The following is a 26,464-nucleotide window of genomic DNA, read 5'->3' on the forward strand; positions in this document are numbered from 1 at the left end:
TTAAACAATGCATCTCAGTTTTGTTTGGGATATAGAGTAAATAGCTTCCTAAAGTGATAGTTTAAGGAGTGCCGTGTTTGTAGCAAAGCAATCTGACAACCTGTAGGGATACATGAACTAGTGCAAAGAAACAGGGGACTAAAGCAGAAACACTGGGATACACATTGTAACTGGGATATGCTCTGTATAGAAAATCCCCTTTATGATGAAAACAATGCTACATGTTGCTAAATCTTGATGAAGAGCAACCTACACGTCCCCAGTTCTAGCAAACTGGGTTATTGCATCCTAGGTCTGAGGAGCCATGCTACGACTGAAGTAACCAGGTCTCAGCCTTTCTACTGATCTCATGACAATGAAAGAATCACTTTATCCTTCAACTTTTCAATTTTTAATCAAAGTACAAGGAAAATAAAGTTTATTTGCTCCTACACTATATTTGTCTAAAATGCAAGTCATTTCCCTTTACTATTCTTCTCCTATTCACTTTTTTATGTAGGGAAAAATACTGCTGACAAATTGTTTATACAGTTTGGACTCTGCTTTTAGTACATTACTCTTTGAAACAGACATTGTTAAAGCAACACAGCCCCCTAGTGTGGACATAATCCAAAAGTTTAATTCAAATACAATTATGAGGCACTAACTTTCACCAGACTATTTGTAGTAATTACACATACTTAAACAAAAAACCTCTAATGAAACGATGACACAAATTAAAAACCCAAAACCATACACACAGAAAATCTCCACTAGCCAATAATCAAGAATGTAGATCTAATAAAAATTTAATAGCTTAGATAGTTTATATTTGGAGCAGTTCAGCTAACATTTTTGAGTGAAGATCTACATGCTTTCAAAAAGCAGAATTAAGTCATAGACCTTATTTCTGATGCCTCATATCTTAAGAACTGGAAGAACGTGGGTTATCACTTATGTGATATAATCCAGCAGTTGGATTTTCACTACTCATTCTGTTGTGCCAACACAGCAAATTCAATCAGAATGGTGCCCCAGGTGAGAAGCAGATGGGCAGGATTTCCTGCGTGAATAAATTTCCTGATGTGGTTCTGTACATACCCACATTAACACTAGCTGCACAACAGCAGGGAGGGGACCAGGAGACAGCCTGGGAATAAGCAATCACACCAAAATGTATGCATAGTTCCTCAACAGCATTCATATTCAGCTTAAATGTCTTTCCCAGTACTCTGTTTCTGCCTGCCTTTAAGGCTAGTGTCAACATGCTTAGACTAAACACACTTCTCTCTTGCCCTGTGCTCCTCTGGCAACCTTAGAAAACTTTATCTTTCATCTGCTCCACTCCCAGTGGATAGGCCTTCAATACAGTCATGCAGAACTGTACACAGTATTCTAGAGAAGTGAAGCTGAGACTTCTTAAGTAAAGTAGGATTGACTGGAGTCTGGAAAAACAAGATGGAGTGCAAGGCTTTAGATTAGACAATTCATGGCTTTGCAAAACCATTAGATAAAAAAAAATCAATTTTGAGATTGACAATAATCAACAGTGAGTAAAGTTACCTTTACTCACTGCTTAAAAAATGATCATGCAATGAATGAACAAATGAACATGTTCCATTCTCTGTTTATATTTGGTTTGAGGTTTCCTTTCATGTTATTATTGGGCTGTATAATGCAATAAATATGTAATATTTAGATTTAAATTTTTGTGATCTTTCCTTAATTAAGTGGTATGTGGCTAGCCCTTCCTACAAGCAGTAGTTTTTTCCCTCCTTTTATGTATTCTGTTTACACATTTCAATATTAATGCTAAAAAAGAACCAAGAAATATGGGATTTCAGCCTCTCCCCCACAAAATCAAGTATTTTAACATTTGTATTTGGCCACAAATAAGGTGAAAAAACTTTTTTCTTCTCTACATATGCTGCAGATTCACTTAGCAATAAACATGAAGGTTTATACTACTGGGACTAAATTGCAGGACCTTATAATCAGTCTTTAATTTGGTGCCTATGCTCCTAAAGTTATGCTGTTCTTATGTTTCTGGATCAATCAACCACCTCATCTCCCTTCCTGACTAAAGGGCTTATTTCACAATTAATCTTCAATTATCTTCTGTGAAAAGGGCATATTTACCAGCATCAGTGATCTCATAAAGCTCAATCAGTGTTTATAATTTTAAGATAGGCACATAAAATGCCATATAATAACTTACTATGCACTCACATGCATAAAGCCTTTCTTCAGTTGATGTTTTTAGAGAATGCTTTAGCCAGAGAAGAAAAAGAAAGCAACTTTAGTTACAGTAACTGCTTTTGTAAACATTATTTTAAAAAATAATAGTGATAACCAAGCAACCATTTACAAACTTTAAAGTTCTCACACTGTACTGGATCAGCTGGTAAAAAGACGTTTTGTCCCAATGGAAGGTTTCCCTGAGGTGGCCGCTGTTTTTGACACTGTGCTCCCTTAAATACAGACAAGGCTGCAGTAAAGTGCTACCCAGCTGACTCCATCAGCAAGACTTACAATGTAGTGCTGAACTGCTCGTGTTTCACCCAGCATCTCAACAGTATCTGGTCAGAACAGCAGCATCTTACATTACCTACACAGATTATCTGACTCCCTGTTTTTCAAATACATTTAAAAACAACCTGTAGTTATCAGTGATCAAAATTTCATTTACTACAATTAACGATTACAGTAATTTCAAACAGCAAAGAACATATTATACAATATAGCTTAAAGTCTCTTAGACAAAATACTTTTGAGAGCAAATACTATATTGAAAAGTGTGTTACAAGGGGAACTAATTCTTTTCTGTAGAAATATTTGGGATCCACCTCTCAAAACTGGCATCTTGAAATCTATTTATTATTCTCTATGAAATCATCATAACAGCAAAACCTCCAAACAGAGAGAAATACTTTTGACTCTCTGTGGATTCATACCTTTTTATTCATCTAGTACACACACAATCAACCCTCCTCCTCCCTCAAAAGATCTTTTTCATACTGACCAACACCCATTGTTTAATATCTGTTTTCTGACAAAATGGTTGATCAAAACCCAGTAACACTATTTTAACATTTCATAAATAATTCAATATGTTTTACATATAAATTGCCTCTTCTTCCAAATGAAATAATAAATTTATTTCTCAAGGAAAGATCACAGACATATTTAAAAGTGAAAAACAAAACAGCTGTATAATAAGTATTTTAAATACACTGGATTTTTTTAACTCTTCAGTGACACAAATCAATGCAAGAACACATGTAATTTAGCTAATCTGTTTTTAACCTTAGCAGCAACAGTACAATATCCTAAAAATGAATTAGCACTTGTGTAACCAATCACATTAAGTATCTCACATGATTTTTTTTATTTTTTGTAAACAGCTTAATTGAATTTTCTTGGAATACTTCTCATCTTTTAATTTTGAATTTAATTAGGCTGTAATTACAAATCTTATCTGTCATATGCATAGTAAACCTGTTTCATCTCTGTCACACTACATGCCAGTTAGCATTTGCAACTTCTTGCTAGAGCTTGAAATAATAACAGTTCAACATGCTATAAAACAAACTTTTAAGGGTGACCTGGAAAACCAGTAGAAAAATAATAAATACCATACACCTTCACAAAGTAGTCAGTAGAAGGCAATTACACTCTAGTTTATCATTATTTCCACCAGTATTTTTGTGTTGCCAAAGAACTGAAATGTGTTGTTTTGCAACATCACTGAAAAAACTTCATACATGTGGCTTCTTCTGGTGATGCAGGAAATGCCATTGCAAGCAAGTTTTTGCACTTCCACAGCAGGCAAGGTGAGGTACTCGGTGCCTTAATGACCTAAGTACAGCAGCACTAATGTGTATCTTTGAAATCCAACACAGCCCCATCAGCCTATGACTCTGCAGAAGAGAAGACAGCACATCGAAGTTTTGCCAGCTGACCTCTGATTACTTCTTTATTTTCTCTGGATTCAAATAAAACACAACTTCACCAAAAAGCTAAATTAAATTGACCAAAGACAACACCCACAGATTTTGAGACAGTACTTACATTTTGATTTGTGTATATATGTTTTCACTTACAACCTCAATTTGCTACAAAATAGTAGAAAATATGTTGATGATGTGGATACCACTCGAGTCAGGTACACTTCACCCAGGTCACTGACATCACTTAGTAGAAGCACTCTGTAATTTTATCAGTTGTATTTAATGAAGGTTTTAGGTTACACTGCACTAACATTTTACAATAATATTGGTTGTAGAGAAAATCAACCATACTTAAGAAATATACAAGAACCTTGCTACAGAAAAGGGTTTAAAAGGAAATGGAAAAAAAGAAAGGGAATAAAGAGAAGGAAGAAAACTGATAAAATGGAAGAACTAAAAGAAAATTATAAACCTTAAAAGAATTCAAGACATAATATCTGAATAGACTAAGGTTTGCAGTAATATGACATAATAGTAGGGGAAATTATGTCTGCTATTGTTGCAAAGCATGTAACTGGCTGAAATTAGGTGGATTTTCCTACTTTCAGGGGACATTAAATGACTATATCAATTGAATGTTGAAAGCTCAATGTCTTCTGAACTGTTTGATTTACTAAATATTATGCCAAATATTCAAAAGAAAAGTTTTCCAGTTAGCAAGAAACTCTGCTTTCTTCAGTTATAATACAACAGATAAAAGTGGAGAAAAGTGACAAAAAACTACGTGGCAGTGAAATAAACTCTGCTCTGTCTCTTTCAGGCACTTTCATAACTCTGAAAATAACATATTCAACTGTTTATTTGAAAGGTAAAAATCCTTCCCTTTAGGAATTTAAATTTAAAAAAACTGAGTATGCTTTTACACAAAGCATCACATTTTAATTAGAATATCTACGTTATGATGAGATGGGCCCAAGAAGAATTAAGCAGTCTCAAATCTCTTCCTCCCTAACCATTCAACGATTCTAAGTTTCTACAACAACCTTTATGGAAGGCACCAGGTACCTGGCATAGCTCCATATGTGGTGTGACTCCCTGAGGTGGTGACCCAGCACAAGGACACCTCGTCTCAAGGAAGCATCAACCATTGTGCATGTCATGGAAGCAGCACACTAAAGGCAACAAAACAACTGAACCACAGGTCAGGATACACAACAGTCTGAATGAGGAATGTCACACCCAACCCAAACACATTGTAGCAGTGAAGAGAACAGACATCACCTTCTTCAAAACAAATAGTGAAAACAAAATCTGAACAGTCTCAGGGATGTTTCTTTACATCACCAGCTTTCATCAGAGCCTTAATAGCTCTGGCCCTCATCTCGAGTTCCAGAAGCTCCAGCTGTTGTGCTGATGGCTGAACATCTTCTGATGGAGGAACAGCTAAGGTTGCTGTTTTGGACTCCTTCAGGCTGGACTCTGCCAACCCCAGAATCTCATTCACACTCTTCTCAATGTCCTTCTGAAGGTCATCTATCTGGCCAGCTCCACTTTTGACAGTGCTCTCTTGCACATCTGGACCATCTTCTTCATTGCATGGGCCTTCTATGTCACTATCATATGCATCTGCATTTATGCTGAGGACGTCACTATCTTCTCCCTTACCTGTAACACAAACATAACTATCACAAAGTTGCCTAACAGAATTGTTTTTATCTCAACTTACAAAATCATTTCTGCTTAAACTGTTACTCTGCAAATTAATAGAGTGAAAAGAAATCTAGAAAAAAATCTGTATAACCAACTCCTCTTCTTTGTCTCCTCCAGCTTTTAAAGATAATTTATACAAATGTTAATGCATCTTTATGCCATCCTAAAAGAACATGCAGTATAGCAAAGCCGCAGTACCAGAAAGATTTATTCCCTCCTGTGAAGTTACACTACCTATTTTCCTAATTAAACTGTCATAAAATTTTATATTAAATAAAGCTTTTGCAGTGCAAAACTGATTTTCATTTATCTCTTAAGTAAACCCAATTTTCAGAATGCAACTTCAAAAATTCAACTATGTAATGTATTTTAAGAGGAGTGGGACTTTAGTGAGACGCAATACTAAAAATTAATAGAAACTCTACTTATCGTGCAACTACTCAGAACTTGTCATTAGTCTTCCAGATGTATTTAACTCCATGTAAAAACATGGAGTAATTTGAGACTTTCATTTTTAATTGTGGTTGAAATTTAGAGTGTATTTTTAAAAACATAATTAGGAGAGGCAGCTCAATAAAATAAAAACAAAGCTCTTACAAAACCTAACTAACTGTTCTCTCAATTTGGCTACAGCAAGACTTGCTTTTGACACCAGCCTCAGAAGTTCATACTCTTTCAACAGCTTTTGTAAATGTGGAAATATAGAGCAGGATTGGTTCCAGCTTAAAATGAATAATGTGTATTCAGGTGATGGTAGAGTTACTGATTACACAGACTTTAAAAGTATATTACTTTTTATTACTTTCGGTAATACCATTTTTATCACTTGAACAGGAAAAACAAGGCTTTAGAAAAATGTTATTCTTTTTTTAAACATCTTAAATGCTTTCTGGTACCTGTATGCACTTGGTACTAATACATGCAAAGTGCTCAAAAACCTTAGAAAGATCTATTTTTCTTGGGGTTTACAACATTCCTCCTGTCCTGAGGGTGTTAAAAAAAAAATCAATATTCACTACTTCAAAAGCTATAAATGCAATTTCTCTACTTAAAAAAAAACAAAAGGAGGAAGGAAAATGTTGCATCGCGGTTTGGGGTTTAGGTTAGGGGTTCTGATCTCTTAGCTAGCCGTGTTCTATGTACCCCCGTGCAGCCCCTGTGTCTGTTCGCCTTTCCCCCCACCCACCGCGGCAGTTCACTCCGAGTCCCTGGCTGTTAGAGCCACTCCTGTGACCACTCCCCATCCTGCTCAGAGGGTTCAGTGCCCCTCACTCCTAATTCCCATCCCCTGTCTGCCCCACAGCCCGGGGTCTGCCCCGGTCGCATCCCTGTTGGGCGCCATGGTCCACGTCATCGCCACAGCACCTGCCCCCATTGGGCAGGAGGGTCCCTGCTCGTCTCGCTCTCTCCCCAATGTAATCCCGTGCCTCGGAGTGCCCGAGGCCGTGTTTCCTCACGCACAAGCTGGGAGCGGGTTGTGGTTCCTCGGCACAGCTCCCCGCGGCAATAAAAGACTTTCAGCCTTCCACACGTGGGGAATCCAGACGTTCCTTCACTCTTTACTGGTGTCTCTCGCTCACAGTGGCGAGAATCCGCTGGCACCCCCGCCCAGACTGCGGCACAGAGCCGAGTCCGGAAGCACGCGGCGATCCCGAGTCCTGGAGGGAGGCAGGACCGCTCTAGTTGCTGGAGCTGCCCGGAGACCGGGAAAACACAGAGAGACGCCGCGAGTGATGCCCAAGTGTGGGGCCAGGGCCAGCGGAGCCACTGAAGCAGGCGGAGAATCACCGCGAAGCACTGGGAGCCATGCGGAGAGCCGCGCCGCCGGCACGGGTCCGCGCTGCTGAGCCGCCATCCATGCCGGGACAGTGCTTCATGCTGGACTGAAAACGGGAGTGGCGCCTCCCCAAAGTAAGTCAGTGAACTCTCCGCCACCCACAGGGAAGCACGCGGTGCTTTCCCCCCGCAGGAGGGGAAGTGAAACTCTTCACGGCCACGAAGAGCCGAAGAAGATAAACTTTCCGAGACCGAGGACCTTGGTGGCAGCTTTTATTTGCAAAGATTCCAGTTTGGTGAGTATTTAGCGACGGGGGGCACCCCTCTAATACTTCACATGGGTGGGCTCTGCCATGTTTCCAAGGGTACGGAATGCGCAGCGCGCAGCGTGAGCGGTGGCCGCTGGGGTCTTTTGCATTTTTTGCTTTTTTTTTCCCGTTTTTTCTGCACCAAGGGTGAGGTCGGGTGGGTAGAAGTAGCATGGGGACCATGCTAACTACCCAACAGAAGGAACTATATTCCCTAGTCAAGGCTATCCTCTCGGTGAAGGGCCCCCACTCCAAAAGTTGTGTTAAGCAGTTTGTACGATGGCTTTGCTTTTCCTTTCCATGTGTAAATTCGGAGGAGGCTCGCAAAAAGGAGTTCTGGGAGAGGGTGAGAGAAAAATTGGTGGAAGAAATTGAGCACAGGGATCCCTCTGTTAAAGCTTGTTTTGCCACCCTCCATTTGCTGATATCGGAGGTTGTAAAAGAGGGGTCCACGCGATAAGCGAGCAGGGAAAGGAAAGAGCCATCGGGCAAAACTGTTGTTTCCCCTGAACCCATTTCCCCATCTCCCTCTACTACCCCTTTTTCCCCTAACGCTGGTAGGCAGTGAGGAGTACTCCGCCACTCTGAGGCGCAGGGCAGCTCCACAGATGTGGACCGTGCTCCTGGCGCCCCCGAGCTGTCCTGGCACCCCCGCCTTAGTGAAATTAGCTACTCCGCTGAGGAACTGACCCCAAACCCCTTTTCCAATCCCTTTTTCCCAGTTAGAAACCCTAGTTCTGGTGGTACCCCATGCTGTTCTACTCCCCTGAATCCTTTTCTTTATTCCCCTGAGGAAGCCGCAGCCATGTGGCTAGGGCCTCTGTATTCCCAAGAGGGAGGGCAGCCACGTGGAGGGGTTTCTTCTTCCCATAATCCCTTTATCTCCTTCGTTCCCTGTATCCCCACCTCTGACCCAACCCCTACCTGCCTCCCTGAGGCGTGGGCGCCGCCCCCTTGGGACATGAGGTCACTTCCTCACCCACTGTTCCCCCTCCTGTGGGCGTTCCCTCCAATCCTTTACATGTTCTCCCAGTTGAGTCATCGACCCTGCCCTCTCCCTCGGGGGAGAGCTCTGCTGTCTCCACCCCGCTGCCTCAGGAAGGAGGCAGCATCTGTCCTGTTCCCCAAACCCTGTCCCCATCTTCCCATGGGCCCTGGAAATCCGGGTGGGAGGGAAGAGGGGGGAGGGAGGAGCAGGGACCTCTACCTTCATCTTCCCATGGGTCCTGAGAATCTGGGCAGGGGGGAAGAGGAGGGAGGGGGGAGCAAGAGCCCCCGTTCCTGCATTCCTATGGTTCCCGGAGAGCCGGGAGGGAGGGAAGCAGTCAGAAGGTGGGGCAGGAGCTGGTTTCTGAGCATTTTGCAGATTCCACGGATCGGGTCAAAGGGATAATTGAGAGACATGTAGAGGGATCAGAGGTCCAGGACAAGTTCGTCCCAGAAACAACATCCATGAACGATGACACACGGCTTAAGATCCCTGAAAAGCCCAGAAACCACGTGGTCGCTGTGAATGTCGTGCCTCCAAAGAACGCTGTTCCGAGGCAACCTCCATCAAAACTCCAATGCTTCCACTGTGATCAGAAAGGACATTTTGTAATCCAGTGTCCATTTTTGGGGAAGGCACCCCCAGAGACAGCGGGAGGGGGGAGGGAGACCCCACTTTCCCAAAAAACTGAAACAGGAACGCATATCTGCCTCGCGTGAGGACAGAAATAAGGCAGGTCCCAGCACCTCAAGGGGGGCTGTGATTTATCAAGTTGTGCAGGTGTTGAGTTACAACATCAAAGTGCCTGTGGGAGCAGCAGACAACCCCACCAATCGGGGGGTGGCATCAAACCGCAGACAATGCAAGGAGAAGAGGGAAAAAGCTGCATACCTCTAAAAGGAAAAATTTCTTCCCCAAAGCCACAGAAAAAACCCTTCCTATTATCCCAGTCCATGTGTGTCCCCAGTCCATGTTTTGTAATAAAGTCTTCCCAGTTCCCCTACACCCAAACACCCAGAGAAAAACCACGCCCAGCATCATCGCAGCTGACCCTTTCCATCTGCAAAGGGCAGCCGTTGCTGTAGCAGGAACTGAGTGAAGAAGCAGCAACCAGACAAGCAGCGAAGAAGACCAAGACACCGTTCTTCTTTATATATTGAAAAAGAGTGATATGTTGATTCACGGTTTGGGGTTTAGGTTAGGGGTTCTGATCTCTTAGCTAGCCATGTTCTGTGTACCCCCGCACAGCCCCTGTATTTGTTCCCCTTTCCCCTCCCCGCGGCTGTTCACTCCCTGGATATTAGAGCCACTCCTGTGACCACTCCCCATCCTGCCCAGAGGGTTCAGTGCCCCTCACTCCGAATTCCCATCCCTTGTCTGCCCCACAGCCCGGGGTCTGCCGCGGCCATGTCCCCGTTGGGTGCCGTGGTCCACGTCATCGCCACAGCGCCTGCCCCCATTGGGCGAGAGGGTCCCTGCTCTCCTTGCTCTCTCCCCAGTATAATCTCATGCCTCGGAGTGCCTGAGGCCGTGTTTCCTCACGCGCAAGCTGGGAGCGGGTCGCGGCGCCTCGGCGCAGCTCCCTGAGGCAATAAAAGACTTTCAGCCTTCCAAGCATGGGGAAATACGGATGTTTCTTCACTCTTTACTGGTGTCTCTCGCTCTCAGTGGCGAGAATCCGCTGGCACCCCCACCCAGACTGCGGCATGGAGCCGAGTCCGGAAACACGTGGCAATCCCAAGTCCCGGAGGGAGGCGGCGCTGCTCTAGGTGCCGGAGCTGCCCGGAGACCGGGAAACACAGAGAGCCGCCGCGGGAAAGGAAGATCAAAACAGCTCAAAATGTTTTTATGAACAATAGTAATATTGTAAAACATTAGAGTTTTGTTGATTCAGCATTGAAAATGTTTTGTACTATAGACACAATTCAGTTACTCACTTATGATCACTCTGTATCAGGCTATGATTGTTACAGCATTTAAGTTCAGATTTAAGAATTCTGCACACTCTCCCTGAGAATGCACACATATACACAGCTAAGGCATGTGGCACCTCAAAAATTCCAAACTAAACTGACGGGAAAGCAAATTCTGCTCATGAAAATATATGTTAAGACAAATAAAAGAAGTTCACAGATCACTTTTCGCCTTTTTTTTTAAGCAAAGTAAGTCACAATTTTGAAATCTGAAAGCCTAAAAAATAAACAAGGCTACAAAAAATTCTCCTCACAGCACTGTGTATAAAAACTACTCATGAGATGAATATACAAGGGTCTTCTTTGATCCTAAGTAGTCTTGGCCTGCTCCTACTGCAAGAGTAATTTTAAGATTAATATTTCAGTTTCATATGCAGTTTCCTCTATTTCCCATAAAATTTAATAATCTTTGAACAGTATCTTTTTAACTTTACCTTGCAAGTCACAATCTACATGAAAGATCAGAATGGGAAACAACAAGATTAAGAAACTGTAGTTTTTCTGTCTTTCTTCACAATATCAGTCAGTGTTTAACTAACATGCTGGTAAACCAAGCAGCATTCCCATGGATCAGAAAATCAGCTGCATTACTGGATGAACTGTGGTTCAAAGCCTGAAACTTAACATCTGAGCCTGATCATCCTAATTTACTGCCAAAGTTAAACTGACCTGTACTGAGTCTGGCTGGGATGGAGTTAATTTTCTTCACAGCAGAATGCATGATGCTGTTTCTGGATTTGTTTCTGAAGCATGTTGATAATACACAGTGCTTACATAGCCTCAGGGCTTTCTCTGTTTCTACTCTGACCCCACAGAGAGTAAACTGAGAGGCTGGGAGGGACGCAGAACTAGGACAGCTGAGCCAAACTGACTAAGGGATATGCTCCACCATACAACACTGGCATCTGCCTTCTCAAGTAACTGTCATGCATGCTGAGTCTCTGCTTTCCAGGAAGTGGCTAAAAATCTGGCTGCCAACTGGAGGTGGTAACTAAGTCTCTGATTTTTGCTTTGTTTCAATGTACAACTCTTGCTTCACTTATTGAAGAATCTTTATACTGACTCCTAAGTTGTCCTCATTTTGTTTTGCTGATTGTCACCTTTATCCCACTGGGGGACAAGCAATTGAGGGGTTGGTATGTGCCTACTGCTGGCTGGGGTCAGCCCACCGTAGGAATCCTTTTGGAATCAATTGGTCACATTAAGAAGGAATGAAATATTAAGTCATTCATGTCTGTCCCAGACTTAGTAAGGATGAGAAACTGGGCACAACAACCTTGGGTTCTGTTTAGAAATTGGAACATTCAAAACTCTGGAATTCAGTGATCATTCAGGATTTTTGGCCTACGGATGTTTAATGAGCTAACGGGCTTTATTTCCCTCTTTTACACTTGTGTTTTTACAGTAATAAGGATCATGGCTGACATTTGTCATTATCTTTTTCATTTTGGTAACTCTTACTTTTTCCTTCATCTACAGTTGCAAAATTCATTTTAGCACGCTTAATTCCATTTTTAAATTTTAATTTTATCCACTTTTGCTTAGTCTCATTCTCTCTTCTTTTTCCCACAGCTTCTCAGGCTGCAGCGAAGGAGCATGACTGCCGTTATACTTTCTAATATATACAATATTCTCAAAAGTTCTTAAAAGGTAACATCTTGAATGGAGCCACTGTTATAGCCCAAAGCCATCATGATGCTCTGGTTGATTAAGTCATTAAAAACAACAATATCACTTGCCGTAACCATCAATTCCCTTTGATAACACAGAAGCAGAAGAAATCTGCAGGAAATCTGTCAGTTCGAAGGTTCCTCCAATAGTACAACAAGCAACATTTAAAGGATTATTCACAGTCATAGCAACTCACACCCAAGAGTTTTGGTGCTGTTATTATGTATGACTCTTTCCTTTCTCATTTAACTCTTCTCACTAATTCAGAAAAGAAACATATTTCAAAAGTCATTCCAAGAGACATCTTTTAGACAACATTCTGAATTGTGAAATAGCAGTTGCAAGAAGTAAATAAAGTTAGATCTTTGCAGAAGAGAAATGTAGCTTAGAAGAATTTGCAACATTATTTGACTGGAAAAGCTATTTCTGATCTTTCTGCTTAGAGCCAGTCAAAATGAAAATAAACACACTGAGACAGAAACACCTATAGTTCTAGTGCTTCATGCACAAACTAATACTGGCAATTGTTGCATGTGCTGATTTAATTATTGGAATAAAACAAATACTACTGCAGGCTAAAAATACTATTTTCTTGTGTAGAAAGTACAAATGTGCACCAAAAACTTACGGGCCTTTGCATTTTCTATCCTGCCAATCACTGTAGTACTTGAACATCTCACAAGCTGCATTTTTTGCCATCTAAGAAGAGAAAGTACACAAGACAAAATACTCTTTCTCAATGTATGTTCATTCTCTGCTCACAAGAGAATTGTCAGCTACCTGGAATTAGTCACTGGCCAATATCAAGAACACAAAATTTCATCTTTCTCTATTACATACCCTGTTTTGATTCCTGGCCTTCCACCTTGCTGTCTTCTCTCAGAGAAGAAGTTGAGTCTATACTGTTGTCCTGTCTGGAAAAAATTAGGAACACATTTTAACCACCATAATTTAAAATTTAACAGAACATTTTTCAGAAACTAAAAAAATTATCAGGTGGTATGCCAATAAGCCAGCTACAGTAGGAATAAGCAACACAGTAGGAATAAGGGCAGAAGGAATACAGAGAGCTAATCTGAGCACTCAAAAATAAACTTTTTTTGTTTTGCCTTGTGATACACAAGGATAAAGCAATAATTTCCACTGCATCCTTGCCTTTTAGAGTAACAATCCTCAATGGCTATAACTGAGGTACCCCAGCTGAGCAGTTACAAAGGAAACACTCCTCATATTAGGAGCTTTTCTGTAAAACTCAAAAAGAAATTGTCACATAATTAAATAGTTTGGGAAGATGATAATTTCTGCTGCACTCAAGTACTATTTACTGTATTATTTTGAAAGTAAAAAATTATTCTCATGAAATTATCATCAGACCATCACCAACCTCTCCTAAACCAGAATCTTCTTGCTTCACAAAGGGATGCCTTTTAAACTGTTTACAACTCAGCTATTACAGTGTATTCAGTACCCACACTTCTCTATTTCTCCTAGGTAAAGACTTCTACCCTTGATGTATAGGGTTTCAACTCTTTACACAAGTATAATGAAGAGACACTTCAGTGAAAGATTGATGTCCTTCATGTACTTCAGACATACTAGTTACACAAACTTTGAAAATAAAGTAAAACATCCAGGAAGGCACAGGTGGAACGATTCAGAATCACAGGAAGAGTTTGTTTGCCACATCCAGTGAGCATTTTAACAACAGAATTGCCAAATTTCTAAACTGAATGTTAGTGTGTCATTGGCTTAATCTGTATTAATATGGAATCAATGCAGTTCTCCTGGCCATGGAAGTTTAACAACACTATAAAAAGGAAGCAGTATTTTGGTGTCACAGATGCAATATAATGACTAACAACTTGTTTCTCAGTAATGGCCTTTAGGGCTTTCCTGAAAGTGAACATATATCTATCCTCCTCATGCTCTACAAGTTGGGTTTTTTTCCATGTGTCCAATGTTTTTATCAGAAGGAGGAACACAATAATATTTCTAGAAATCGTGGTCTGAGAGGCAGTTATTTTCATTTCTATTTCCTTTTCTGAAGTGGCAAAGGCTACATCAACAGATTCCCATTTTCTCTCCCCCTTTTTTTAGCCATTGGAACATAAATGTGCAAAGTACCATGCAATAACTCATTAAGGACAATAAATACGTCAATACACTTGCCTAGCAATGCCCTGGACATGGACACCAGTCTCTTCTGCCTATTTATTGAGCCACATGGCTACACTAACTCCTTTTCCAAATGAGGTGAGAATAATCTAAATACGCCCACACATGTATGCCAGCAACTGCAAAGGGGACCACAGCTCAGAAGGGCCTACAGGACTGTACTGCCAGAATCAGACAGAACGAAAAATGTACACCTTCTCCAGGATTTTCAGTGTCATGCAGCTGTAAGCAGATGCTTGTTATTCACCAGCAAACCTCAAGCTAGTCTAGACAACAAGCAGGATGCAAGGTCTGGGACTAAGGTATCAAATAGATTGTAAAATCAGAGGCGAAATTCCAAAAATAGACTAGGTTCTGCAAATAGGCAAATTGAAGGACAATAATAGAGAACTAGATATCCCAGAGATGAACATTATCAGCTAATGGGGACAATCACAGGCCTACACCTGTGAACAGCTACTGGTCAGCAGATGTGGATGGAACCACCTGGGTTTTTGGCTTTTTTTTTTTTTTCAAAGCAACTCCTAACAATTTGTTATATTTAGTTACTTAACTCTTGACCAAAATTACCTTGCAATGTACCCTGATCATCACTAAGAGCAGAAGCAGCTTAGGCTGCCCCTGACCCATCCTCTTTCGCACACATATTTCACCATTTTGAACTCAGTAGTTATGTCTGCACTGGACAGCAAAGTGCCATTTGAAAAATCCTGATCTTGCACCAGTAGTATCCAGACAGTAGATTTCACAACTCTGGTATCACCTTGATGTCTGATGAGGAATTGTAATCATCTCTTTGAGAGAAAACAAAGTGACCGCTATAGTTCATTGGCTGTGAAATTATCCACAACCATTTTAACAGTCATGTAAAAAGAAATTACCAACTTTAAAAAAAAAATCACACACTGAAACTTGTAAAGTTTCCTCCTGATGCCTTGATTTCAACAATAATTACAGCAAACCCACATTCCTTTAGAGACTACCTACTGTCAGCAAAAGAATTTTTAGGACACAGAAGTACTTCTACAGCATGATTTACCCTCTCAGAACAGATTGGATTGGACTGCATTGCTGGTGAACCCTCATGACTTTGTTTCATAGGCAAGCATTTTGCACCATCTACTGGCCCAACAGATGCATTTTAAGTTCACTGATCTGTTTGGCTTTTAACTTATTAGCCTTGTTTTATCTGTTTGCTAGTGAAAAACATTTTTTCCCTAATTATCTGTACTGTGGTATACATTTAAGAAAGGCCGATCTTCAAACAATGGGAGCAGAAGATAGGTTATTTTAAATTAAGGGACCTTAGACACATTTGATATTCTCTTTTTTCATGCTATGCTGGTAAGTGACAGTAGTACTTTGGAGTTTCTCCCTTTTGTCAGCCTTTATATTTCTCCCTCAAGATGGTAATTAAGTTCAAAGTCAATCTTCCAAGCAATAAACTCAACATTTTTAATTTATTATTTTAAACAGAACATTTTCACAGTATGATCTTTTCAGCAGAAAGAAGCTAACTACAGCTAGTATTTCTAACAAATATTGTAAATTTAAATTTACCTTATTTTATGTAGAGCATGCATTTCATGTTGGCATGGGCCACACTAGTGTAATCCCTAACTGGGCTCACACAAATGTTTTCTGTACACAATTTGCTACAGGAATTTGTACAGTTCTCAAAGCATCTGGGTTTGAAGGTGATTTGGTACCCAACTCCAGTAGATTATGCAAAGTGGGATAAAAATACAGCAAAGGTTAGGAAAAGGAGTACTCGCAGAGGAGCAGATAGCTAAGGATTAAGACAGTAGCTCTCCAATACTGGTGGCAGGGATACCAGGTTTCAGTGGTCACTAGGGTTGGAGACCAGAAGGAAAAGTATCATTCACCTAAATCTACAGTGAGACTTGAGATCAAGACCTCTGTTATTTTTGACATGATGTACCTTCCTGAATTAAAATTTGCCTTTGCACTTAATTCCAGGCCTAAAAACCATTTCCAGAAGTCCCTCGCCCTTGAAAGATTCCTGCAAATTTTTGTTACAAGGATAGTTTTCAATGACAAATGAGAACTAAAATAATTAACAAGCATTAAGTAGCAATTTAAAAAAAAACAAAAGGGAAAAAAGTTCTTACAAAGTAGTGCTTCTCAAGAAAGGTATCTCAAAAGACAGGTATTAATCAAATAGTTTAATGAGCTATGCAAAGTCCATCAGTCCTGTTACAGGTGGTGTTTGAGGACACCACAAGAATAGAAGGCAGTGAAGCAAATTAGCCAAATGCTGATGTATCTGTTCAGTGACTCATGTAGCTGGTTGTTACAGTGACTCCAAATACTGAAAATAACCAAATTGTCTTATGGGGTAAACGTCAGATGGCAATTGCATGCTTGTGAACAGCCCAGTAGCCAGGAGCACAACACGTTATAACAAGGAAAAATTTTAAACTGCTAACCTTTCCAAAAGAAAATAAGCAAAAACTGTACTGTTGACTGCAAAGTAGGAAAATGCCTATAAATTCTTCAAAGAGCAAATATTAAACTGCAAATTTTCACTCAGTGAAAAAAAATAGCCCAATATGATTTTGAAGTGTCATGGTTTGACACTGGCACGATGCCAGCGCCCCCATGAAAATATACTTTTTTAAATAATTGCTGTGAGGTGTGATCAGGAACAGAGCAGAGCAGGCCTATCTTAGTAACAAAGAAAGAACTTTATTAAACTACTACTACTAGAAAAAAACTACAAACACTAAATCCTGGATGAAGACTTTCCAAAACACCCCTCCTCCTCCCACCTAATTTCTAAACAAACCTAACAGTGAGACACCACCCAGGATCCTGATCAAGTTGCTCCCCTTCAGATATTCAAATACTCAGTCTTTCAAGGGAGACAGGAGTCTCTCCTGTGCCACAGACCCCCCCCCCAGGAAACACAATTGCCACCCTTGTGTTTCCATGTCACACATGGCAACTGCCCGGAGGAAATTTGCCATGGTGACACTCTCCTTTCCATGTCACAGTGCTCTCACTACCATGCATGGACAGACTGCTCACAGGGCTCTTTTAAGGATGCTTTGCCATGGACCAAAAGAGACAACAGTTCAGTTTCTCATTTTGGGACTACAGTCCCCCCCATTTTCCCCTGGGGCTGAGGGTCCAAGAATAGAGGTCTTCTGCTCCTCTTCTTCTTCCTTGAAGATAGAGGGCTTCTCCACACTTTCCCTCTACTCCTCTGCTGGTAATCACTGAAACAGGTCTCCTGGCACACCAACGCACCACCCTAAGTGCAGCTTCTGTTAGGAGAATTTGGTTCAGTCTATGGCTAACAAGAGAAGTCCAGCCACAAGCCACTCCATCATCTCCTTCCAACTCGAGAATTTCTTCTTCCATCATCTCGGATCCCAGACTGTCTCTCTTCTACTTCAAATCAAGGAGGAGCAATATTTTACAAAGCCTTCATTTCTCAGGAAAGGGTTAAAAGCTCAGACTCCCTGGACGGCTGATATCTCTGCCCAGCAGCCGATACTCAAGGCCAAGGCTGGGCGCCTTCCTCCCCCCCCTTCTCCTCCGCGCCGGCAAAGTTACAGGTGCCGTCCGGACTCTCTATCTCTTCTCTCTGGGGGGGGGGGGGGGGAATGACAAAGACATCTCCGCTTCTCTCCACCCTTCCGTCTACAGGAGCTGGCTCGGTTCCAGTCCTTCTACCCCTCGGCTCACCTCGACTAGGCTTCATGGCTTCCCCTCCCCCACCCAGCCCGCGGCTGGGCAGGGGAGGTCCGCACAGCACCTTGACCGGAACCAAAAGAGAGCGAGCTCTTGGGAGTTCTTGCTTTTAACCCCCTGTGTTCTCAGAGGCGTATCCCTATCTTCAGTGGTCACTTCAGGTGCCAATATCCAAACTTGACCACTGATTGGTTTGACCCAACTTCCTGAAGAGAAAAAAAAAATCACTTCCATGTCAAACCACGACAGAAGGCAAAAGATCATTTACTCAGACCCATATGAACATTCATCATTATAATGACATTAGAATGCTTGTTCTTTCAATAGTGTTTTACTACTACAGCATATAACTTACTTTCACTTGTTTTGCTGAAGGATATTTGAAGAATCAATTCAGGTAGAAGAAAAGAAATAGCTCAAAAACATGCTAACGCTTCTTGAACAAGATGAAGAATACCTACTTGGTTTTTGCAAGACATTGTATGGCTCCTGTCAATTAAATACCTGATGTTTAGTTCGAAGCTTCGTATACAGTAATTCTGTCAGTTTAACAGTATTCTACTGCAGACAGTAACACAGAAACAGCAACAAAAATCTGAGAACTGCAAATTCAAAAACCTATACAGAGCTCACAAAAACCAAAATTTATCTATTGCAACAGCATTTTCCACTCACTGGCAAATACAGGCCCTGCTTCTTCAGTTTTTCTGCATGGTTATTGCAGGATTTCTAATGCTTCACAGAGAACAAGCTGGTGATAAAATAAAAGAGCAAATGTTTTACATGGTAATGTAAGCATGTGAAGCTTTTACATGGTTGAAATTTAAGAAAAGCCTCACGACTTCCACCTCCAGTAACAGAATGAGGATATGTGCAAAAACCAAAAAAGGAAGATTCAATTTACAATTAGATGTAATACCATCTAAAAGCTTTACATAAAGATCTGAATTTTGCAAATTTCCTGTACCTGGAGAAACTTAGCTAAATCCCTGCTACTTTTAGCTGGTACAGACAAGAAACTACTCTCAGTCTCTAAAGAGCTATTTGCTTTTTAATTTGAAATTTCTCTAGGTGTATTGATTCAAGCCTTCTGGATTTCAGTTGATATATGCAGATTGCAAAAGGTATGTTTGTTGAATTTATTTTTTTCAAAGGACAATAATGAAAGAAACAAAGGGATGTTTCCAATCCGCTAAAACACTTTTGATTAGAGTACAACTTGCTACTCACTTTTTCCCTTTCTACATTTACATTTTCATGAAAACAACTAATACAAGTCAGATTTAAAACAAATAAGTTATAATAGAATGCAGGAAAAAAAAGTAATTTAAATGAAAGCCACAAGCAATGAAGATAACCTAGGAAGAACTAACAGTTATTATATAAACAGAGAAACTGCCTTTTTTATTATGAAAAGTCTTTTCTATTCCCAGGGCAAACAAATTTACCTACTTAAATCCAGATTAAATTATAATTAATGATTACAAACAATGCTTGCTTGTCTTAGCAATGCAGTTTTCACTATTTTTTCACACTTGCAGCTTAAGCCTCTCTAGTAGCTGACTTGTTGCTGAAATACAGTTTTCTGAAGTTTTGAAAATTTCTGAATTTTTGAAAATTGAAGCTGACCCAAGGCCCAAACATTAGACTATTCGTAAAAAGGGCTTGTGACTGTTTACAGTTGTAAAAGTATCATACTGGTCTACTTACTGAGCACTGGACTCCAAGATTAACATAAAACCTTAATTCTTCTCATTTTCTCCTATCCCTTTATTTTTCTATCATCCAAGCAGCTTTTCTGTTTTGTTTTCTTTTTGTTAATGCCAGCACACAGCTGAATTGTGGAGCCAAGGCTCTCAGATAGCACCCACCAATGCAGAATGCTATTTTTGAAAGGGAGAAGAAAATTTCCAATTCCTAAAACATCCTATTTTGCCTGCCCAGTTAGGAGGGGTCTAAAACCCCAAACTATCAAGTTACAGATACAAGAACAAGGGGCATCTCAACCACTGTTTGTCAAAGGAAGCAAGTTGCTCTACAACTATGAACAACATCCCTCAGTTTCTTTTACCTTTTATAAACACAATTTCTTCTTGATTTACTGTCAGTTACTGAAACCTTCCTAACTGGCATGGGAAAATAGGTTAAGTGTCTTCAGATATCCACTAGATAAAAACTGCTAAATTCTAATTTTTCTTATTTTATAGTTTTATTTATTAATTTCCTCTTTTTAGATTTTTACCAGCTCAAATAATTTCTATATAAGAAAGAATTTACACAATCTACTGTATCAAAGGATCATAAATACATGTATCAACAGTAGCTTTGAAACATCTTGCAGACACAGAACAATCCTACTGAAATCCAGCAGCACTACTTCTGCCATACATCTTGGAAATAAAGAATATTTCACATGTTTTGCAATAGTAAATAGCTTGTGAGTTAGGCCTTAAACAAAACCCCAAAACAACACATAATTTCTCAGGAAATCAAAAAAACTTGGGTATTTATATTACTATTATTTAGCCAGCAAATCTGTCTTCTCATTCTATTTAGAAGTTCACTGGCAAATTATCAATCACTTAACAGAGACTACTCCACATAAAGAGACCACTGCACTACATAAAGAGACCCAATATTTACCATATTTTGTAGTTTTAAAATTTTTCTATCTGCTTTTCTAAACAGCCAGCAGAGGGCAATGTCCAAAATTAGAAAACTAGCTTTTAAAGCTGACTAATTATGACCCCATTCACAGATCACATAGGCAACAAATAGCACAGTGGGATACAATAACAATGGGCTCCAAATGGAACCTTAGAAGAAACAGTGTCAAAGGGTATTAAAACTGTATCACAAGGAAAAGAATGAAACATAACTTTATATTCACTCCAATTTCTAGTATATTTGTATAAGGAGAAGTCATCAAAGAAAATTATGTGATAACTTCATAGTTTGTTTTGAATCAAACATGGGATCAGAAACCAGGTCTCTGCTAAAGAAAAATACTGACCAGAATGTGAAAGTTAAATAAGTGCTACTACCTTTCCCATCCATTTGTTCTTATTTAGGAGGTTTAGATAAATTAACCAAACCGGTAGCTAGGAGGTTACTTTAATCTGCTCATCTCTGGTGCATTGTCTTGTACTGTCTCAGAGGTTTGTTATCCTGAATCTGTGGACCAGCTGTAATTAGGTCAGTATTGAAAACATAAAAGTTTATTAGTCTTCTAGAAACAAGTTAGCCTCACTAAATTTGATGCATTGTGCATAACTAGTAACTTTGTTTTTCCCTTCACTACTTCCATAGAAACTATCCAACAGGTGAACTCCTGACAAAGAAATGGTCCTTAAAAAACAGAGAAGCATTTTAAGAAAAGGTTAAGAAGGGCTGTCTTTTACAAAACTGCTAGATGCCAAGATAAGAGCAAGAAACCAGAAGCCTCTATTCTTGAAACTCTACATTCTGTAGCACTCCTTATACAGAGTGCATTAAACAGTGTCAGTGCTGCTTCAACTGAGGCAGGAATGAAGGACTAGAATGAAAAGTTGAAAGAGAAGAGATAAATCTCAGCTGAACTGAAAGTACACTTAAACAATTCACTGACCTAAGTGGGAGGGGCTTACTGCTTTAGCTCACACAAAGACAGTTAACCTAAATCACACCACTTCTGTTGCAGGACACAAGTATGAAAGTTTAATTACCACAACTCAGCTGATGGGTGGTATGCCACTATGAACCCAGTTATGTGCTCAAGACACACTTCATGCCACAAAGTGACAAAGTCATGTCTGTAATTTTAGCACTTGCTAGTAGTCACAGTTCATTGTCATTCAACTAGAGTAATTAATTAAGGATATAGCAACTGGGTCTTTCAATTATATATATTTGATCATTGCTCATGAGAAATCTCTGAATTGTTCAGTCTCCTTAAATTAAGTTTAAGTGTTTTGTCTTTTACTCACTGACTGACTGAATCACCTCCAGTCTTGTCTCCTCCATCTGCCTCCTCGTCAGTATCAGAATCAGCTCCAATTTTGCCTAGATATACACAGTTTCAAACATGAAAATTTAGGAAAGTGATATAATTAATACTACATAATTAGGTTTAGTATTAATTATTAACTTTATTGCAATCAGCAGAAGAGGATTTTTCCCACTTAAAGCAGAAGTTCTAAAATTAGACTTAGTCAAAACCAAAACCCTTATTTGTGAGTCTTCTGTTAGCTACACATACATTTATACTGGATTACAAAAAATCTGATTGGCTATTCTTATTACAATACTATGTGTGCTAAAAATAAAGTACAGAATTAACAGCAAGATACTCTGGAGCACTCTGACTCGAAGAGTTTTTCTTTGTTGACAAGACAGCAATATGCTTACAAATAAGTTCTATATTCCTTAAATATCAATTGCAAGTTCAATAAAGCCGCAAAAAGCTGGAATGTCATATCTTTAATCAAAGTACATGAACTGTGTGTCTTGGTGGAACTGAGGGATTATGTACACACTAATATATACTTACTAGTGTGTGTCTGTATATATACATATATATTTAAGTAGCTAGAAAGAGTGCAAATGGGGTTGAGGCAGACTATTCTCTGGTGTACAGTGGAGTCTTAAAGTTTCATTCATACCTTCAAGTATCTTCAACAGTTTTTTTTCTGACAACAGCTCCAACTGCTCCATGCAAAGTCTTTTGATTTCATCCATGGAACAGTTCTAAGAAGACAGATAAAACAAACCAGAAGCTACTAAAAATTTCTGAGAAGAGAGTAATTTAAAATGTAATGTCTAACTGTAATGAAGAGTTAATCTGGATTAAAGCCTCTCCCATATTCTGATCTGCATTGATGAAACTGCTGTAGAAAACTAGATGTTTCAGTTATGATAAGAAATAGCATATGTGTGGATTTTGTCTGAAAAATTAAGCAATACACACTATCAGTTACCTGACCTATGGCTTGGAGTTTTTACTGTAGCTGCAAAACTGAGCACCAGAAACACCAGATCGTATGTCTGAAGCATGGAACAACAAACAACTGCAGACCTAGTTATTCCTAGGTTTCCATCACTAGGGGGAAGCTGAGTTATGTAATTAAGCTTGTGAAGATCAGAGGCGACTGTTGAATCCAAGTCCACAAACTGGAGAAAATAATACTATTGACAACACAACAATAGATGTGTATAACGACACAAAATAAAGAAAGTATGTAAACTGCAATCCATTTCTCATGCTTGGTAGATACCATACATTTTATCGGTATTCCAGTTAACTTTCACATCTCATACATCTTGGTGACATTTGGTAATTTCACATTTTCAAATGAGCTATGATACCATGTACAAGTACCAAAATTAGGAGCTGCTAAACAGGTTTTAACACTCACAGTCATATTGTAAGTTTAGTTCTACACTACGAGGCAATTTCTCTACAAACTCATTAATGTCTTTCCTTCCAGCTTCTCAACCTCTTTTTCTTCTGCCAGAGATGAGAAATGGATGAACATGTGTGCAATTTACCATGTGTTTAAAATGAAGAAGTCCTGTCTCTCTCACATTAATAATACAACTCATTAAGATAAAAAATTTACAACTACTAACAAGCATTATACAGATGACATTTCACTTGCAGCCTCTTCTTCTGTACATGCTGCTAGCCTAATTTATTTTTACTAAGTCCTATTGTTCACAAGACTCAAAGAGTGTATGCTTTAAGCTAGTAAAACTCCAGCTTTAGTCCATAGGAGTTACAGCTTCAGAAGCTGCTTATGAAGAATGAGCTTTATTTTCTTATTTCAGACATTGCTTTAATACCATACAAAGAAAATCAATTGCCACAAGCAGAAATCAGTATTTTATTTACAAATCAGCTTATTAATTAGTGAACAACACAACTGTATTTACTCCTCATAACCATGAAAATCCTTTTGCATTTAACTAACCAGTACAGAGGGACAGTCTAAAGCTAAACATGAAGTTGAGAAATGGCTGAGCAGCAGCAAAAGGAGTAACCTGAAATAATTACAGCAAATCTTTAAGAAATCTCACTTTCGGACATATGAAAGGGAGACTACTTAAGAAAGGTACTTCACTTCGTATAAACTTCTTTAGTTGAGAAATATACAGGCATCTGTTAAAATGTAAATGCATTGGGCTTGAGAGACAAGTATTCTTTGTTAAGCAAGCATTCAAGATTATGGTATGTATATAAATGGTAAGTGTATTTCAGTACCTTTAAAGTATCAGGCAGCATCTTCTGTAGTTTCTTCTCCCCTATGACACAGAAACACTGTTGAAGCATTTCCTTTTTGTCCCCAATGTAGAAACTGACAGGTTTGAGTGACACAGTGAGATCTAATCCTCCTTCCTCTATATCACTGGGTTGTTCAGCCTCTTCCAGTTTTTCTCCAGAGCGTACATTGCATTTTGTTTCCTAAAATCAAGGAAGGCACATTTTCTAGTGAATTAGAGAAGACAGAAAATTACAGCTTCACCTGTGCTTGCAATAATTTTCCCTTCATAAATGCAAAGTATATCTTAATGTGGACTTCTCAAGTTCCAGTGTTTCATATTGCAAGGTAACTGCATTACCGAAGTTACATATTTTATTACTGAAAACATTCTTGTGCTAGGAAAATTGCTTAAAGCTTCAGGAAGTGAAAAGTACTCATAAATATTAACTGGGAAATATTATCTGCAAATACTTAGCTGGTGCTTACACAAGAAAGCATGCTTTAACGCAGAAGAAATCCATCTGATTAGCTGAGCAATTAAATCATAAAGCTCATCATTTACAGCTACCCTGCTAAAACAGAAACTGGCATACAATCCCCTGTGTGTCAGAGTTTTCACAGAATTAAAATGGGCTTCATATTAGACAATACATCCTTCATATATCAGCAGAAGACATCTAGAATAGAAAAACTAATTAAAAAAAAAAAAAAAAAACAAAACCAAACAAAACCACTAAACAAACAAACAAAAAACCAAAACCAAACCACTAGCCAGAAATATATTTTGTCAGCCTCAGAATTCACTTAGGCGTGCATGTCACAACCATTTTTTGCACACCAACACATCCTTGAGAAGACTCACAATGCCACAAGTATGAGAACCACGACTGGGGCTACCCGAGCTTGTATGCCACATCTCTTACACCTGGAAAACACAGACCGGTGGTCTCGGGACGTGCGCCAGGGCTCGGCCGGCCCCGGCCGGTGCCTGTGCCTGTGCCTGTGCCTGTGCCTGTGCTGTCCATCTTCGCGCCGCCCGCTCGGCCGCTCCCTGCAGCCGCACACCGACCAGCGCGACCGAACCCGGCCCTTCCTGCAGCCAGCAGGCCTCTGCGGCCAGGACGCGGGATCGGCGCGCGCCCGGGAAGGCAGAGCCGGCACGGCACCGGCCAAACCCCGCGACTCCGCCCGCCCTACCTCCAGGGCACCGTGGCTGGACTCGGTGCTCCGCCGCTTCCTGTCGCTGCCGTCTGGCCCCGGAGCTCCCTCCGGGCAGCAGGAACGCGAGCGGCGCCGCTTCTTCTCCTTGGAAGACTTCCTGCCCGGCATGGCCGCAACTCGCGCACACCGCGCGCTGCCACGAGGGCGCCGCTTCCGGCGGGATTCGCGGGCAGCGCCCCCTGCCAGCCCCGCGCTGCGGCGGCCGGCGGGGCCGCGCCCAAGGCTCGAGATGGATGCCCCGGGAACGTACGGCGCGATGGCTTGGGCATAGCCAGGCCAGGGTAAAACTGCAGCCACGCGTGGACACGCCACCAGTTTACACAAATATCGGTGGTCTAGGGCCTAGAAAACACATCTCACGAGGAGCAGCTGAGGGAGCTGGGGTTGTTTAGTCTCCAGAAGAGGAGGCTCAGGGCTGACCCCACTGCTCTCTAAAACTCCCTGAAAGGAGGGTGTAGTGAGGTGGGAGTCAGTCCCTGCTGCCGTGCCTGCAGTGAGGGGACAAGAGGAAATGGCCTTAGACTGAGACATGGGAGTTTCATATTAGATATTAGAAAAAAAAAAAAAAAAAAAAGTTATCACTGTCAGGGTGGTCAGGCATTGGAATAGGTGTCCCTGATGTTGGAGTCACCATCCCTGGAGGTGTTCAAGACATGTCTGGATCTGGTGCTGGTGGTGTGGATTAATGGTTCAATGGTTACAGTGATAATGCTGGGTGGATGGTAGACTTGATGATTACTTAAAATTCTCTTCC

General features: G+C 40.5%; 2 protein-coding genes across 3 annotated transcripts in view; both read right to left on the reverse strand.

The window, feature by feature from the left end:
* Nucleotides 1–26,464, reverse strand: part of PLAA (phospholipase A2 activating protein) — a 256,162-nt gene that overhangs the window by 207,256 nt on the left and 22,442 nt on the right. The window lies entirely within an intron of this gene.
* CAAP1 (caspase activity and apoptosis inhibitor 1) lies at nucleotides 2,918–25,843 on the reverse strand. Of its 2 annotated transcripts, none has more exons than XM_068176710.1 (6): nucleotides 25,687–25,843; nucleotides 24,489–24,689; nucleotides 22,891–22,975; nucleotides 22,216–22,291; nucleotides 13,196–13,269; nucleotides 2,918–5,594 (listed from the first exon to the last, which is right to left on the reverse strand). In XM_068176710.1, exons 1-6 carry the CDS (start codon nucleotides 25,816–25,818, stop codon nucleotides 5,251–5,253), a joined length of 912 nt encoding a protein of 303 aa, XP_068032811.1. In that variant the 5' UTR covers nucleotides 25,819–25,843; the 3' UTR covers nucleotides 2,918–5,250. The 2 variants fall into 2 exon arrangements, with proteins under 2 accessions (XP_068032811.1, XP_068032812.1); XM_068176711.1 differs by lacking the exon at nucleotides 25,687–25,843 and adding an exon at nucleotides 25,352–25,483.

Source organism: Anomalospiza imberbis, chromosome Z, assembly GCF_031753505.1.
Source record: "Anomalospiza imberbis isolate Cuckoo-Finch-1a 21T00152 chromosome Z, ASM3175350v1, whole genome shotgun sequence".
Classification (NCBI taxonomy): Eukaryota; Metazoa; Chordata; class Aves; order Passeriformes; family Viduidae; genus Anomalospiza; species Anomalospiza imberbis.